The sequence below is a fragment of the Strongylocentrotus purpuratus genome, unplaced genomic scaffold (genome assembly GCF_000002235.5).
Source record: "Strongylocentrotus purpuratus isolate Spur 01 unplaced genomic scaffold, Spur_5.0 spur5_scaffold_7, whole genome shotgun sequence".
Lineage (NCBI taxonomy): Eukaryota > Metazoa > Echinodermata > Echinoidea > Camarodonta > Strongylocentrotidae > Strongylocentrotus > Strongylocentrotus purpuratus.
The window spans coordinates 3007558-3023986 of NW_022145613.1; the positions used below are offsets into that span (position 1 = coordinate 3007558).

General features: G+C 36.4%; 1 protein-coding gene across 3 annotated transcripts in view; it reads right to left on the bottom strand.

Annotated features, from left to right (window-relative positions):
- Window positions 1-16429, bottom strand: part of LOC575011 — a 65036-nt gene that overhangs the window by 15398 nt on the left and 33209 nt on the right. For 2 of the 3 annotated variants that reach the window (XM_030974881.1, XM_030974880.1), the window contains exons 5-7: window positions 13900-14017; window positions 12647-12814; window positions 1067-1254 (exon numbers count right to left, since the gene is read on the bottom strand). In XM_030974881.1, the coding sequence (XP_030830741.1) occupies window positions 1067-1254; window positions 12647-12814; window positions 13900-14017 (474 nt within the window). Of the gene's footprint in view, window positions 1-1066; window positions 1255-5600; window positions 6671-12646; window positions 12815-13899; window positions 14018-16429 lie in introns of those variants that run through there. The other variant, XM_030974882.1, reaches the window with a different exon arrangement.

The window sequence follows — 16429 nt, forward strand, 5'->3', positions numbered from 1 at the left end:
TTGAAGTTTAAATCTCCAGTGGTTCTTGAGATATCATGATAACAATCTCAATGTATGGAATTTCATAAGTTGACCTCTGTGACCCTTGACCTTTGACATACGTGCTCCAAAATCTAATCAGATCGTCTTACTATGGTGATACATACTATCCTTAAGTTTGAAGTTTAAATCTCAAATGGTTCTTGAGATATCGCGCTAACAAACTCAATACAAGGAATTTCATAAGTTGACCTCTGTGACCTGTGACCTTTGACCTACGTACTCCAAAATCTAATCAGATCGTCTTCCTATGGCGATAAATACTATTCCCGAGTCTTAAGTTTAAATCTTAAATGGTTCTTGAGATATTGTGATAACGGTCAAACGGGACGGACGTACGGACGGACAACCCGAAAACATGATGCCTCCGGCACCACCTTCGGTGGCGGAGGCATAAAAATGGCATCTTACAACGTTCTCTCCCCCCCCCCCCTTTCGAGTAAGAAAATTGGAAAATAATTGGAGAAAAAAAAAATTGGGGGGGGGGGGGATCTGGAAAAAATCTGGTAATTATCAGGCCTGATTAGTTGCATAACATATCAGATATCGAAGGAATTCAAATTACTGCTGTTGGTTGGAAATTGAGCATTCACAGCCTGATTTGCTTTGCTTTCACCCAACGGTTTTATTGAAATTGAGAGCATATCAAATTATTAATGTCTGTCCATTTACAATTTTTATGGAAAGAAACAGATAGTCATGGGAGCATATGTGCTTCTCATCATCTATTGGAATGTTTATCATGAAAGTTAAGGGTGTGAATATTTTTGTACATACCGGTAACTACAAAAGGAGACACTCTATGCATAATCCCACATGATCGACTGCAATGGCTAATGGGTCATTCTCCAAACCACTAGACATTTCAATCTTGGCCAATTTCCTTTTTTTGGAGAAAAAAATCACTCATATGTTTTATTTTGTTTTTTTTCTAAACCCTCAAACGTATGCGCTTATTTCCTTTCTCCATCATCATTACCCAACTACCTCATACTACAGTAATTTTTTAAATAAAATATGTCCTCACCACATCCTCTCTCCAGCTCATCCATCTGGGATAGGAACTGATGAGTAGAGATGCCCCTAGCTTGAGACTGTTTCTGTAGGAACCTTGAAGGGATGCGATCCAGGACGTCGGTCTCTGGGGACCCACCGAACCCGAGGTTGAGTAGGATCTCTTCAGGATCATGTCTGGCGATGAGCAGGTCGTCAATGCTACAACAACAACAAAAAATTATAATAATAATACATTTATAGAGGGTAGAAAATTTCTTTTACTGATGGTGATATTGTAGTTTGTTTGTTATTAAGTGAGGGGAGAGACGACTGCAACTAAATATATAAAAGTTTTGTGCTTAGACTCTTGTGATGTGGTAAACACAACATCATTCATCTACTGATAAAAAAATCTTAAAGCTTTTCTTTACAATCTTTTTCTACCAATACTACATTTCTTCCCATTTGCCAACCAGTTTTATACTAGCCATCAAACAATTCATCCTTCATATACTGAATATACAAAGCCATGTACAGCTATCTTTCTCTTCATCTACACATCTTCCAGTCATCGATCTAACATTTTACTCCAGCTCAATCGGCAAGGCATGTAAGCAAGCACTAACTCACTCACTCACAAACACACACACACACTCAAACAAACTCACAATACGCACTCACTAACTCACTCACACACACACACACACACACACACACACCCTCCTTCTCTCACTCATCCACCCACTCACTCATTTACCAAATCAATCAATCAATTGAAGAGAAAATTAACCAAGATACAGATCAATTCTTTTAATGAAATCCACAAACTATTACAGCACTGATATACAAATTTTTTTTTTTTTTAAATAATAAATTTGAAAAATATCAAATGTTCTTGAAAATTATGTATCATTTAGATTTCTTTGTTTAATACAAAATGTTCAAAAACAATATTAATCGCTGCATAAAAACAAATCATCTCGGGGAAAAAAGAAAAAAAAAACAATACAACAACAACATCAGATATACTTATTGTATACCCAAGAGTATGCAATTCTTTGTTTTCTATTCTTTTATTGTATCATTTGGAGAAAACGTTGTCCATTTTTGGTAATTCGTTAGCTGGGTCCATATATTCATAAAAACCTAGTGCCATACTAGGCCTAGTACATGTAGGTAACTAGACCTATCTTTCTTACAGTAGTGTTTATATTTTTCTGTATTATATATTATGATTTAAAGCGCATAAGGAATTCAATTTTAGTTATTAGGCGTATACAAAGTTAAAATTATCATAATTTTTACTGCTTCACTAGTACATCATGCAAGAAGTGAGTTGAAAACATCATGTACACCCTGTAGCATAGCCATTGGTATCTACACGTGGGTTCCATACTCCCAGGTATGAAAGTAACATATCCTAACACATTGTTTGTGCAAACCATAAAAAGTGCATTCACATAATTTGTGGTTTGGGTATTAACCTATAACTAAACCATTCTTCAAAAACCTTTATTAAAGTGGATTAAAGGGGAAGTCAACCATAATATCATATTCCCTATATAAGGGGCCAAATCGAAAAAAAAAAACAGGTAGGACAAAGTATTAATTTTATTTTTAATCTGATTAAATTTAAGAGAATTTTGAAATAGTCTTATGTCATAAAACTGAAAATATCATAAAACAAAGCAACACATTGATTTCATGTGCAGATTATTCTTGTTAAAGAATCAACAAATGAAAAGAAGGTGTACACATTTATTTTGTCATCAAAAAATTATATCATCATGTACATGTCATCCCACCATGAAGTATATTGTACATGAATCCTTTGAAAGATAATACTGTTAATGCCGAAATAGACCTACACCCTCATCTCCAATCGAGAGGGTGACATTTTAAGTGAAGAAATGAAAACACAATGTTGCTAATATATGATCTTGACTTCGATATTCAGAATGTTGATTTTCCGTGATTGAATTAACAGATTTCCACTGGCATCTCATTTTAATATCAAATTTTATTCAAACCATTTTGATGTTGGGTGGGTGTTAAATTGTAGTATACTATCTTTAAATAATCCATGAACCTTTTAAAATCTAAGGTCAAACAAGAGTTTGTTTCCTTGTCTGATTTCCTGCATTAAGTGCAGGGAAAGGAAACCCGTCAAAACAGATATTAATTGTTGTCAGATTTATTCTGGTATTCAGAGTGTCCCAATTTAAATGACCTACACATACACACTGATATGCAGCATTGATAGGAAGGGAGCGCAAGGGAGAAAGGGGGAGAGGGAGGGAGGGAGGGAGGGAGGGAGGGAGGGAGGGAGGGAGGGAGGGAGGGAGGGAGGGAGGGAGGGAGAGAGACAGAGAGAGAGAGAGACAGAGAGAAACAGAGAGAGAGAGACAGAGAGAGACAGAGAGAGAGAGAGAAAGAGAGAGAGAGACAGACAGACAGAGACAGACAGGGGGAGGGAAAAAGAGTGAAAAGGAAAAGGATGAACTAGAGGGCAAATACAAGAATATCCAATAGCTAGGACTAGGAGGGCAATAAATGAAGAGTGGAATGGACAAAAAGTGAGAAAAACAGAGAGGGGGTAGGCAGAATGAGGAGATGTTGGATGGAGGATGGGGGCAGAGGTGGAGGGAGGGAGGGGGTGGGAATGAAATAGAAAAGGAAAAAGAGAACTTTACAGAGGGACAGAGATTGAGAGGGAGGGTGAGATGAAAGCGAGATGATACATGAATATAAAAAGGTACCGGTACATGACAAAGGTGGCTTGAAGAAAAGAGAAGGGGTGAGAGTGAGCACTTTCCCCCCCCCCCTCAACCACGCCCCCCCCCCTCCCCTTGAGTAAAAAAAAAAGAAGAGGATTCGGGGGGAATGGCACCGAACAACATTCCCCCCTTTTGAGTAAGATAATTTGGAAAAAAATAGGGAAGAATAGAGAAAATAAGGGGAAAATCTGGATAAAATCAGGAAGAAAAACAAATTCTGTAAAAAAGAGAAATATAAAAAAAATCAGGGAAAAAAAAAAGAAAATTGGGAAACTGATTTTAATCAGGTAATTATCTGAGAGGGGATGATCCTACTTGGACAAGACGATATTAGAAAAGAAAGAATTCCACTTGAAAATCAATTTCATGATCATATCTAAGATGAGAAAATGTCAACGTTCCTTGCGGTCTAAAGATTCAATTGCTTTTTTTAATCAGTGGATGAAAGAAAATTCATGATTTCAATCATCAGAAATGAAGACAGCACATTGAATAACAATAATTCCTGAAAAAAAATTCCCCCTGCCTCACTCTGGAATATCCAGAAAAAATCAATTAGATCAGATTAAGAACCTAGAAGAGTATAAAAATATTAAAAATATTTCACCACAATGACTTTAAACTCAAAGTTATTACATGTTTTATTAATTAACTAAAATACCTTTTTTAAGTGAAGACCAACTAGAATTACAAATTCTATTAAATTTGTTAACACAGTTTAAATACCAGCATTAATCACAAACTGGAGACTATCAGGTGTCTGCAAAATGATGTATTCCTTGTCTGTCATATTGTAAACCTAAACAAGTGTTAAATGTGTTTTTGTTATAACTGCTTCGATATCCACTAACTCATTGGAGTTTTCTAGCTAAATATAATGTACATACATGACCAAGAATATCAGGTGCAATTGAACAAAAGGTGTCAATTATAGATACATTTGGCATCGTTACATTGTTACTATCTGTGGTGGAGGACTCCCCCCCCCCCCCCCCCCCCAATAATTTTTTTTTTTTTTAAACACATACATATTACTATTGCTACCTGCTGAAAGCCAGGAGGAGTTTGAATCATAATGTTCAACGTTTTTGTACATACTGTATGAGCCTACATCAGACCTGACAATGACAGGTGCCGAAACACACGGACCCAACCAGTCTTACTCTGTACTCCACCCCCCCCCCCCCCCATAAATCAAACATATTAAAGGTAATACAAAGTTTTGGGAAATTTTGAAAATTGGGTGGATAGTAATTCTTTACATATTTGATATATTTGGATGCCCCTGTGGATGTATTATAAGTACTGGAAAATTTAGCCCCTAAAACACTTCTGCTTTAGAGAAAAATTGAATATAAGATTTTACCGGTGCTCCCGGTAAATTTTGATAAATTTCAATTAGCGCCTACGGCCATACAACGGTAGCTGCGATCATGAAAATCTCAGAATATGTAGTTGTGATAATTATATAATTTCCAAACGGAATTAGAAAATCGGTCAATTATTGTAAAAAAAAACATTGTTTTAAAGCTTAATTAATATTTGACCTTGAGAGGGAGCTATACAACATAAAGAGTTTATTATTTACAATTTCATAACTTTAGGCTTGATTTCAACCGCGAAAACGATCACTGAATATTGTAGGATCGCATGTACTTCCAATATGTTCATTTGAACCAAATTCATGACCCTCTTCCAAAACTTTGTATTACCTTTAATACGGGGCTCATGTGTACAGACCCTAAATTTTCAATTGGGACCCCCTTTACAAACACAGCCCTTTCTTACCTTGACTTCCTAACATCATCAAGTCTTTTATCAGGTTCCCGGTGTCCTCCATTGAGCCTCGTTAAGATCTGTAGCTTACGAGCGTCAAAATCAAAGATATCTCCATCTCCCTGACAACTAGAGACCCAGGTTCGTGCTCCTGAATTATTGTAGCCCTTTGTAGACGGGACAAAGACATCATCTTCCCCGGGGCTGATGTTGGGGCAACCACTTCTCATGGTTGCTCGTCTTCAAATATTACTAATGTTTCATTCACATTGAGTGGCAGTCATGCCCATGGTCATTGAAGCTACAGTATACAGTAACAACCGTCAGAAAGCACATTCTCAAGATGGGAATATATCCTCATTACAGGCAGATGACATCATTACAGGAAAACATAATGTCAGTTTGAAGTAACATATTTCCCCTATTCCATTGGAAAGTTCATCCTCATTCCTTAATCCATCGTCTTAATCCAGTCATGATCCCATTTTCCCAACAGCTTTTTTTTAACGAGGTTCAAGATTCAAATTTAGATCAAATATGGAAGATCAAACTGGTCACCAAAAGGAGCTTGCCGATCAGATGGTTAAGCACTTGACTATATCCTAGCCAGTAAAATCAAGCCTTGTGGATTCTTTTCCAACACACATGATGCATGAGTTCCTGTCAAAGATGTTGTACCTTCCTAAGCAAATAAAGATAAATGAATTCCCCAAACATACTGTGCTGTGCAATGACTTGTGATCACACAGAGTGAAATGCAGAGAAAACCACTTCAAAATCTGGGTGACAGAAACCTTTCACAAAGGTCCAATTATCTCAACGTTTGGCTTTAAAAAAAATCAACATAAAGTGTGAGCAAAGGAGATCTAGAGTGAAACCTTAAAATGAGTTTCCTATGGGACAGGAATATCCCCCATGCAAATCATTTCAAACCTTTCAACTTTGCTTTAAAAAACGTAGAAGTTTCATCAATCTAACAAGATTAATCAACAGATTGCTCCAAGGATTTTTCTTCTGAGATTTTCCTCCTGAAAAAGAAAAGCCATTCTCCCTACAGAATCAAAATAAACAGAGATCCTTCTATGCTTTTCTTGATGATAATATGACAAACCTTACAAGAGACTTTGAAACATGTGTAAGGCAAAACAAACAGACTTTCTTCATTCACAAACTTCCATCTACAATCACAGCATTATGCAACAAAGAAGATGCAACGAGGCATCACAAGAACTACATGTATGCTCATCCAAACTATACCAGGGTCAGTCAGGAACATCTCAAAGCAAATAGAATGAATAGCAATAGCCAGAGCCATCGCCAGACCAATTTGAAAGGGGGGAGGGAGGGGGTTATTGGGCCACTTTCTGAACAACTGAGCTGAAAAATAGCACACACAAAAAATTTGGTTAGATGATTTTCAAATTTGCTGACAGATACTCACACATTTCTTCCTAAGAAGAAAAAAGAAGTCAAAATTTTTTGAGAATGCGCCGAAACTCTATCAAAATGTTGCATTTGCCGACAACAAAACTCCATGGGGGTGTCACACCCTCCCCTCCCCCTGCCCTCTGCAGGGAAGCCCGTGGCAAGAGCTAATTAACAGTGTTGCGATGACTTACTGAATTCGTCAGACTAGATAGGATGAAATCATGAGTGATTTGTAAAGGAACTGTTGTCCGTAGCATCTATACCAGCACTATGCCTCTTGGTTGATTGAAATCTTGAGATCAGAAATCATGAAGAATAACTCTTATTCAAAGAGGTCCTTTAGAAGTTGGACCCCCACGCTTTGAGGCACTGCTTTGACTACACGTATCCACTACATTATCTCTTCACATTCAGTTGCCATGGTTACTGCACCGCAAGATTCTTTTATGGTCTGCAAGATGTGAACCTCTGCACACCAAAGCTTTTGTCTCATGATGCTTACGTGTAGCTGAAACAAGGAATACTATGAACGCTTTCACTGGGCTTGAATGATGATTCAACACAGTATGTCACCACATAGTAAAACCACCATGACTAGGCACCGATTTTACATTTCCAACAAAAAAACATCAATCAGAACGCTGCAGCTTTCTTTGTCAATATAAAAGAAAGGGAGAAACGAGTGCCAGCACTTGATGCCAGCATAATCCAAGTGAGAAGAGGTACGAATGGAGTCAACAATGCAAGTGATACAATCAACTAGTTAAGAAGTCATAAAACATGAATGATTGTATAAAGCACTATCTGACAATGACAGAAGGTGTAGCAGATAAGATCGTGGTAAAGGTTAGATCAACTTTCTCTTCTTCTGGTCCATCAATCCAAACAAGGATACGGCTCACTGGCTAATTTGCGGGTTATTTCACGTTAATGAAGCTATCACATGTGAGATAACACAATGCATGAGTTCTTCCTGTGTCCTATCACATAGCCTTGTCTGCTTGATACTCCTGCCAATCATTTCCTACAAAACAGAGCGATAGGTAGGGCAAGTCGGGACAGGTACGTCACCTGCTAATTCTGATCACTTTGCCAAACAGAAACAGATCTGTGGTCTGACACGAGCTGCTAAACCATCACACTTCATGACAGTTCTGTTCCCACTGCACCGTCATACAAAATGATACCTCTACACCTCCCCTTTGCTTGCGATTATGTGTCATACATGTAAGTATTACATGTAAGTGCAAAAAGGGGTTGTACACCATGGTGTACAGCAGTACACTGTGTGTTGTATTACTTGTACGAGCAGTGGGAAGAGGAGTGTTTGTAATCTCACATCTGTTCATTTTTCCAGGGGTTGATGTTAAGCCGCAAGATCTATGCGTCATATCTCAAGTTTTGAATATGAAATGAAGCCTTCATACTCAAGCAAATCCACACAGCTATATCTCTTTAATCAAAAGGTTAATACTGTTTCCAAGTACTGGGTAAATACAATAGCATACGATCTACATTCTTAATGCGAAATTCAGTGAAATAATAGCATCAGGCACAAATTTCATGTAACCTATATAGAACTCACTTCCTGGTCTTTCAGTGGTACAATGGGATAAAATGGTGAAATATTCAAAAATCTTTATATAGAAAATGATGGAATTGTATGCTTTTATTCAAGTGAACTCATTGCGGCAAATACGGTACAGATTTTGGATGCTTGTTTACCTAATAAGTGGCACAGCATAGATAAAAAAAGTATACTTAAAATCCTATTTATAAGGAAAATGGATTAGTAAAATCATTACTTTTCTGCCAAAAAAGCCAACCCAGACAGGGATTTTTTTATGTGAGAATAGGACTTGTAATTTTGTACCAATAAGTTTTTTGAGAATGTGACAAATTAAAGATTACAACTTAAAGTACTAAACAAAGACCATGATTTAACTAGTCTACCTTTCATGGTTGAGTTAAGAACAACACAAAATAACATCAAATTGATGAGGGGGAATGAAAATTGAGTTTGTAACTGTACATGTACATGTATAGTGGCTCTACAAGAAGCAATATTCACTTTGTAAACTTCCTATCTCCAAATGCAAACATCAGTACATGAATCCTCTAAACACACATGCATGAAGCAAACAGAAGTTCCCCTGAAACCTTAAAATGTGTATCCAATGCACGACTTCCTATTCATAATCTCTTCTGCAGTTTGTAACCAGAGGGGTGTTTCATAAAGCTGTGCGTAAAGTTACGAATGACTTGAATATGAAGAGCTAAATGGGATTCTCAAATCCTTTTAATTGCATAAGCTAAAGTTGACATTTGCAGATGTAGATTAACCTTATCATTATTAACAAAACATCTTAATGCAAAGTGTATTTTTGGCTACAAGTTAATTGAGATTATGGGAAATACAGTCACATTTCGTTAAAATGTCAGGAAAAATTTTGGGCATCCCATTTGGCTCTTCACATTCAAATCATAATCTCTTCTGTAGTTTGTAACCAGGATGTACATGAAAGTCAGAATACTTCATGAAACTTGATTGTACGTGGTCTTTGTTATAATACTTTTGTTAGCTTCCAGCACAACACAAAACTAGATGGAATTTTGACTGCGCGCAGTCGAAAATGATGCCTCCGCCATAGAGCAATTTAAACAAGTTTGGAGTTTAAATCTCCAGTGGTTCTTAAGATATCATGATAACAATCTCAATGTATGGAATTTCATAAGTTGACCTCTGTGACCCTTGACCTTTGACCTACGTGCTCCAAAATCTAATCAGATTGTCTTCCTATGGTGATACACACTATCATTAAGTTTGAAGTTTAAATCTCCAGTGGTTCTTGAGATATTATGATATAGGGATACATACTATCATTAAGTTTGAAGTAAAAATTCTCCAGTGGTTCTTGAGATATCACGATAACGATCTCAATGTATGGAATTTCATAAGTTGACCTCTGTGACCCTTGACCTTTGACCTACGTGCTCCAAGATCTAATCAGATTGTCTTCCTATGGTGATACACACTATCATTAAGTTTGAAGTTTAAATCTCCAGTGGTTCTTGAGATATCATGATAACAATCTCAATGTATGGAATTTCATAAGTTGACCTCTATGACCCTTGACCTTTGACCTACGTGCTCCAAAATGTAATCAGATTGTTTTCCTATAGTGATACACACTATCACTAAGTTTGAAGTTTAAATCTCCAGTGGTTCTTGAGATATCATGATAACAATCTCAATGTATGGAATTTCATAAGTTGACCTCTGTGACCCTTGACCTTTGACATACGTGCTCCAAAATCTAATCAGATCGTCTTCCTATGGTGATACATACTATCCTTAAGTTTGAAGTTTAAATCTCAAATGGTTCTTGAGATATCGCGCTAACAAACTCAATACAAGGAATTTCATAAGTTGACCTCTGTGACCTGTGACCTTTGACCTACGTACTCCAAAATCTAATCAGATCGTCTTCCTATGGTGATAAATACTATTCCCGAGTCTTAAGTTTAAATCTTAAATGGTTCTTGAGATATTGTGATAACGGTCAAACGGGACGGACGTACGGACGTACGGACGGACAACCCGAAAACATGATGCCTCCGGCACCACCTTCGGTGGCGGAGGCATAAAAAAGCCCAAATATTTCCCTATAGAACCCCTCTAAAAATGAGTCAAAGATTGAGGGTTTTTTGAAAGAGATTCAAACAATTGGTAACTTTGCCAAACTACACACAAAGACACAAGTAGAGCAGTACACTGTAGGTGTGTTTGGAAGAATACAATAGAGAAACAGGATAGGCAATTATCCTTGTCAAGCCTATTCATAAATAAGTTGGCATGAATATTAAAGCTATATGTATAGTCCTTGGCACAGAGTTGGACCAAGGTCAAGGGTGATATGAAAAAAAGGATGGTAGCCTTTTAGAAGGTATACAGTGAGAAGGCTGAAGAGGAAGATTGTATGTCTGAAGGAGATATGACAATTAACCTGATTCGGAACTTTAACTATCGATATTGATATCATATCAATATCACACGAAAAAAAGCCATATTTACTGAGGTAAGTCAAATTTTGTTATTTCGCTAGTCAGACTAATTTAGATAATAATAATATTGTATGGCTTTGTTTTCGTATGATACAAGAATATATTGCTCTCGCTAAGATAATACTACACTAGTCTATGACTCGTCCAATATCGTCATAGCTCGAGCAATATATTCTTGTACCACACTCAAAAGCCATACAATATTATATAAATATTTAGCCAAACTCTTTTTGATACACTGCTATGAAACAGGAGACTTCACAACGTATTGTTAGGGTAACTGGGCGAAGGGAATTATTAGTCATGTTTTCATAATGGGAACTAGAGAAAAGCGATATCAAATCATTATCCTGGTCAATGGATCGCACTTCCTGGATCAAAACCTAACCTAGATTTCTACCTTGAACTTTAATCTATCACTACAATGATTGCTATCATACAATGTACTGTGGAAGTGTACTATCAAATGATACAGAAAGTAAATTTCAATGACAACAGAATCTGTGAAATAAGTGAAATGTTACACCAAGGAGTGCTTCAATCTATTACTCATTGGTTACACCCACCATTAACATAAAGTTTACCGGTACTCATGATTCTAATGAAATCACCCACAGTAATCATATACATTAATCATATGAAGCGTGTATTTCTAAAAGAGAATGAATATACAGCATTAAGTAAAGAAATTCCAGCATTCAGTAAAATCATCAAATGCCCAATTACTAACTGCGCTTCCATATTAGAGAGTCATACAAAGCAGAAGTGAAATTTTCAAAGAATGTTATGGGTTTTTTTCATCCTAAATTCCTGGTTATTATTACAAGTTTCAAGTGAACAACCATATCTGGGTATGAACAGAATATTGCACTAAACTACCCCCCCCCCCTCCCCCCTCCCCCCCCCAATAAATATATATATATATATATATATATATATATATATATATATATATATATATATATATATATATATATATATATATACACACATAAACTTGCTTATATACACATTCATTATATCTTGCTCATACTTCACAACATAACAACAACATATGTAAGAATATTTCAACTGGAATTTTATCTTTAAATAGCATCATTAAGATACCATTAAGAATTCATTTCCTAATCCATCCATCCATCTACTCATCCAATCATTTCATCTGTTCCTCCATTAATCAATCAGACCTTTAACATTCTTCCTCAACTAACTTCATGATTTACTCTAATTTATCATTCATCCTTTAAAGGATCATTCAAAGGATCTCTAAAAGCTGATTCAAACAAAATAATTCAGTGAAAAGAGGTCAATATTAGAATGAGAGAGAGAGAGAGAGAGAGAGAGATTGGAAGAAATGCTGGAACAATGATATTCTTAACAAATTGAAGAAGAAAAAAAAGGAGTAAAGGAGAAAAAGGACAGTAGGTACGGTAAATGAGCTTTAAAAATTAAATAGGAGAAACACATAAGGATAAAAAAAGAATACAACTTAAGAAGGGTAAAAAGAGAAGAAAAAAAAATCACCCGAGGGAAAGAAATATAAAGTACAAGGGATAAATACAAACCTTGAGTAGGACTGTCCGCTTGTGTCTGTATCAGAAGAGTCCGAAACGTTGCTCGTCCCCATCTGGAGAAGGTTCTGGCGCCGCCGATGGGTGGTGTGCTGCTGACGATGCTGGGTAGCTAGCGCAATCAGATCACTGTTAGTCATACGCCGATGAAGAGGCTTATCTCTGAAGATCGACATGAATATTCATAAGGAGAAACAAGGAGCATTGGGAATAAATAGCAGTGGTAACGACAACACTTGATTCATAGAAAACTTCCAGGATAAAAGGGGTATATAAGCGTAAACTGCATCAATTATCTGTTTGAACAGAACAGCATGCATAATAGAAGAATAAATTGAGGGCTATCAAAGTGAAATTTGTTAAAAATGCACCTGCATTCAAAATAATCAAATGATTTGTATGGCATTCATATTAATTATTATGGTCACTTGACAAAGGCTTTCCCTCACACAATATATGCACATTCTCCACTCCCTGGGGAACATACCAGCACCTCTCTACTTTATACATGTAGGTGAACATGATGCTGACCAATCCACCAAGATGTTTGCATCATACTGAGTCCTTCGATGGATTTAACACCTACAGCTATCAATTAAATGTAGACAAAAAATCTTCTGGGAGAAAGTGTTTTGGAAATATATACTTATATTTGTCACAGAAAAAAAAAAGATAATTAATGCCTGGCAGCTACATGTACATATATATCCAACCTTCATTTTTAAAAATACAACATTATATTTTTTTTATCTCTATCCATTACCCCGTATGTTATTACTGGCTAATGCAATCAGGAAAGCAACATCAATCTCTCATAATATCCTTGAATCAAAACATAATTCCTTTGATCAAGCTAAGTCCCCTGCTTGAAGCTTAAGTATTAGTCAAGACACATTTAGATGAATGCAACACAATAACAAGAAAGAGAGTTTAGGCTGATGATACTTGTTACATCTTCCCACTCAAAATCCTGTTGAGGATGATGTGTTTTGCTTTTTTAATAAGGCTCTTACTTATAACTGATGGAATATCACTGGATCATCTATAATTTGCATTTAAATTGGGAAATCATCTTTTTCAATTTTAAATGATTCAATTTCTCACTAGTTAAATCTTATTCATATGGAATTGGAATTCTTGTCTTGTCCTGACCAGGCATATATTCTGTTTTCAATGTTGTTTCTATCCATTTTGATGACTTCATCTCAACTGATGATTGTTTTATTGAAAGGTTCAGACTGTCTTACTTGTTTGGAGTTGGAAGTGTTTCATGTGTAGGAGCAGAGCCCTCTGTTGTTGAGCTCCTCGTCCATTGAGACGGTGATTTGAGCGAGGATCCAGGAAAGGCTTGCTCCTTGGCCGGACCTGCATGAAGGACAAAAATAAATAAAACAATAATTACAACCGGTGAATGAAATACTAGATATCACATCAGTAGAAAAGTCAAATTGATTAATTTTTTCAGTGTAACATTCAAGACTTCCCCTGCACAGTGTCATATTTAGGACATTGGCAAAATCACATTTTAAACTTTCATGAATTGTTAAGGACGGCCACTTTCATGGCAAAAAAACATGAATTGCAAAAATGTGTTTACGTTATTTGTGATTAATTTCATTTACAGCATGAAATCTCCATGAAGCTGGATCACTCACAAACATTTCATGCACATGAATGTTTTTGAGTTTACAGTATCATTGCCAAATTGTGTTGGTAGTCTTCCTAAATTGCGTTTAATAATAAAAATAAAAAACAGTATTTCCTCAAGGCTTATAACTCGATAATTCTCATAAAAACATAGATTTTAATATTTTTAGCAACAATATATGAATTTCAAAATGAAATTTTAAAAAACTTCATTGTAAAACGAATATGACAAGACTAGGTACAGTAAAGCAAAAAATCAGCATCTCTATTTCGTCTTCATCTCTACCCACTCAAAAATGGATATTAAAATTTGAATCACATTTTAAGACATGGACATCGAATCTCTACCTGCTCGCCATGGGGGTCTTAAGCTCTTCCATGAACACCGCTCAATGACAAAAACAAGCGTGCATCTCGTCGTTGAGCAATGCACGCATTTTGACTGGTGACGCTTTCTTGAAAACGCTAGCAGCCTCCTACGCTTGAGACTCAGTCTGTCTAGTCTCTTGCAGTTTGGTTTGGAGCATATTACTCCAAGGACAACACAGTCTGTTGAATATTCCAAGGCCATGGTAAATGTACACACATGTACATGTGTCTTGTCTGTGTTCTGTTCACATGTATCAGTGGAATGACTTCCAGGAGTGTAGACTACATTGTCCTGAAGGTTTCTCATGAAGAGTATAGTATGTCAAATAATGATCATTTCATTTTCCCAGGTATGTGCATGATCCATACGAGAAAAAAAGACTGTTGTGTTGTCATAGAAACCTGAGAGAAAGAGCATTTTGCACAAAGCTCCTTCGAAATGTCCTTTCCTCCTGATCAAAGACAACGATTTAAAATGACATGAAGTTGCTATGGAAACCTGGGAGAGATGATCCATTCTACTATGTTCAGGACAAGGCCTTTCTACTCAAAGCTCTCTCAAAGGCGTTCTTTTGGTATCTCTCAGTCAACGATAAATAAAACAATCTTCCTTTCAACTTGTGACAAAGTCTCACATATCTTGGGATTAAATCCAATGGAAATGCATGTTGGATGACAATGGCACTGAATAATGAATACAGATCATCCTTTCCTTTTAAAAAGCCGACTAGAAACTCTGATAACTTGTCAAGAAGCTACGTTCAGCTGAGACATATCCTTCACAAACACTACGTTCCCATCTACTGATGATCGGCTTCCGATCGCAGAGGAGGCTTCTCCCACACAAAAAAGGTGTCTTTTCTAAATTGTAGGCAGTTTTACAAAATACATGCTCAAATCAATTTATGTATCAACTGCGATGAGCCAGAAGAGCAGTGATTCCTCATGTACATGTATACCTGTATATTATATGAGTTTATAGTGCATTACTAGCTTTTTGCAGATTGCATTTATCCACTTAATGGCCTTCATGTAGAATTTCCCCTTGTTCGATGAGCAATGGAAAGTTGCTGGTACATGTACAAGATTGAATTTTGTAATGATAATTGCTTTTTTAATGATCCCAACCTAAATCATCATAGAGCTCATACATGTAAGGCCTCTCATCATCGTCCCGAGTTGGCCAGATAGCCTGCTATTTCTGATCCAGGAAAGATAGGTGAAGACAACCCCTCTATTAAGGCGACCTGTTTTAAAAGTATTCTCCATGCATTTCCTTGTGAAGAATCTTCCTAGTTGCAATTAGAATTTTGGAAAAATAACTGTTCACTAGCAGTCATATAATGTACCAAAAAAGTAGCAGAATTGGGCCATAAAAAGCTCTCTATGTTCTGTAGCACTAATCACATCATCACATCCATATCAACGTTATCAAAGCTATATGTGCACATGTAGCTACATTATCATCATCTTTTTTGAACAATTAACACAGAAGCTGTAAGACAGTTGAAAAGAAAATTCATATTGACAAAATGAAGTCAAATTTGCCCTTTCCTACATAATATGAAACACACACTGTACATGCAGGAGACTTTCTACATGTATGTCATTGCAAATTAGGATGAACCTATACGGGTTGAGATAGATCATGATCATGTTTCTTATCTCTATAATATATTGAAAGGTTTTTCACTTATTTTTCCTTTCTCATATTAACCATGGATGGCTGATTTGGCTTCACTAGACCATGGGTTTCAGCTG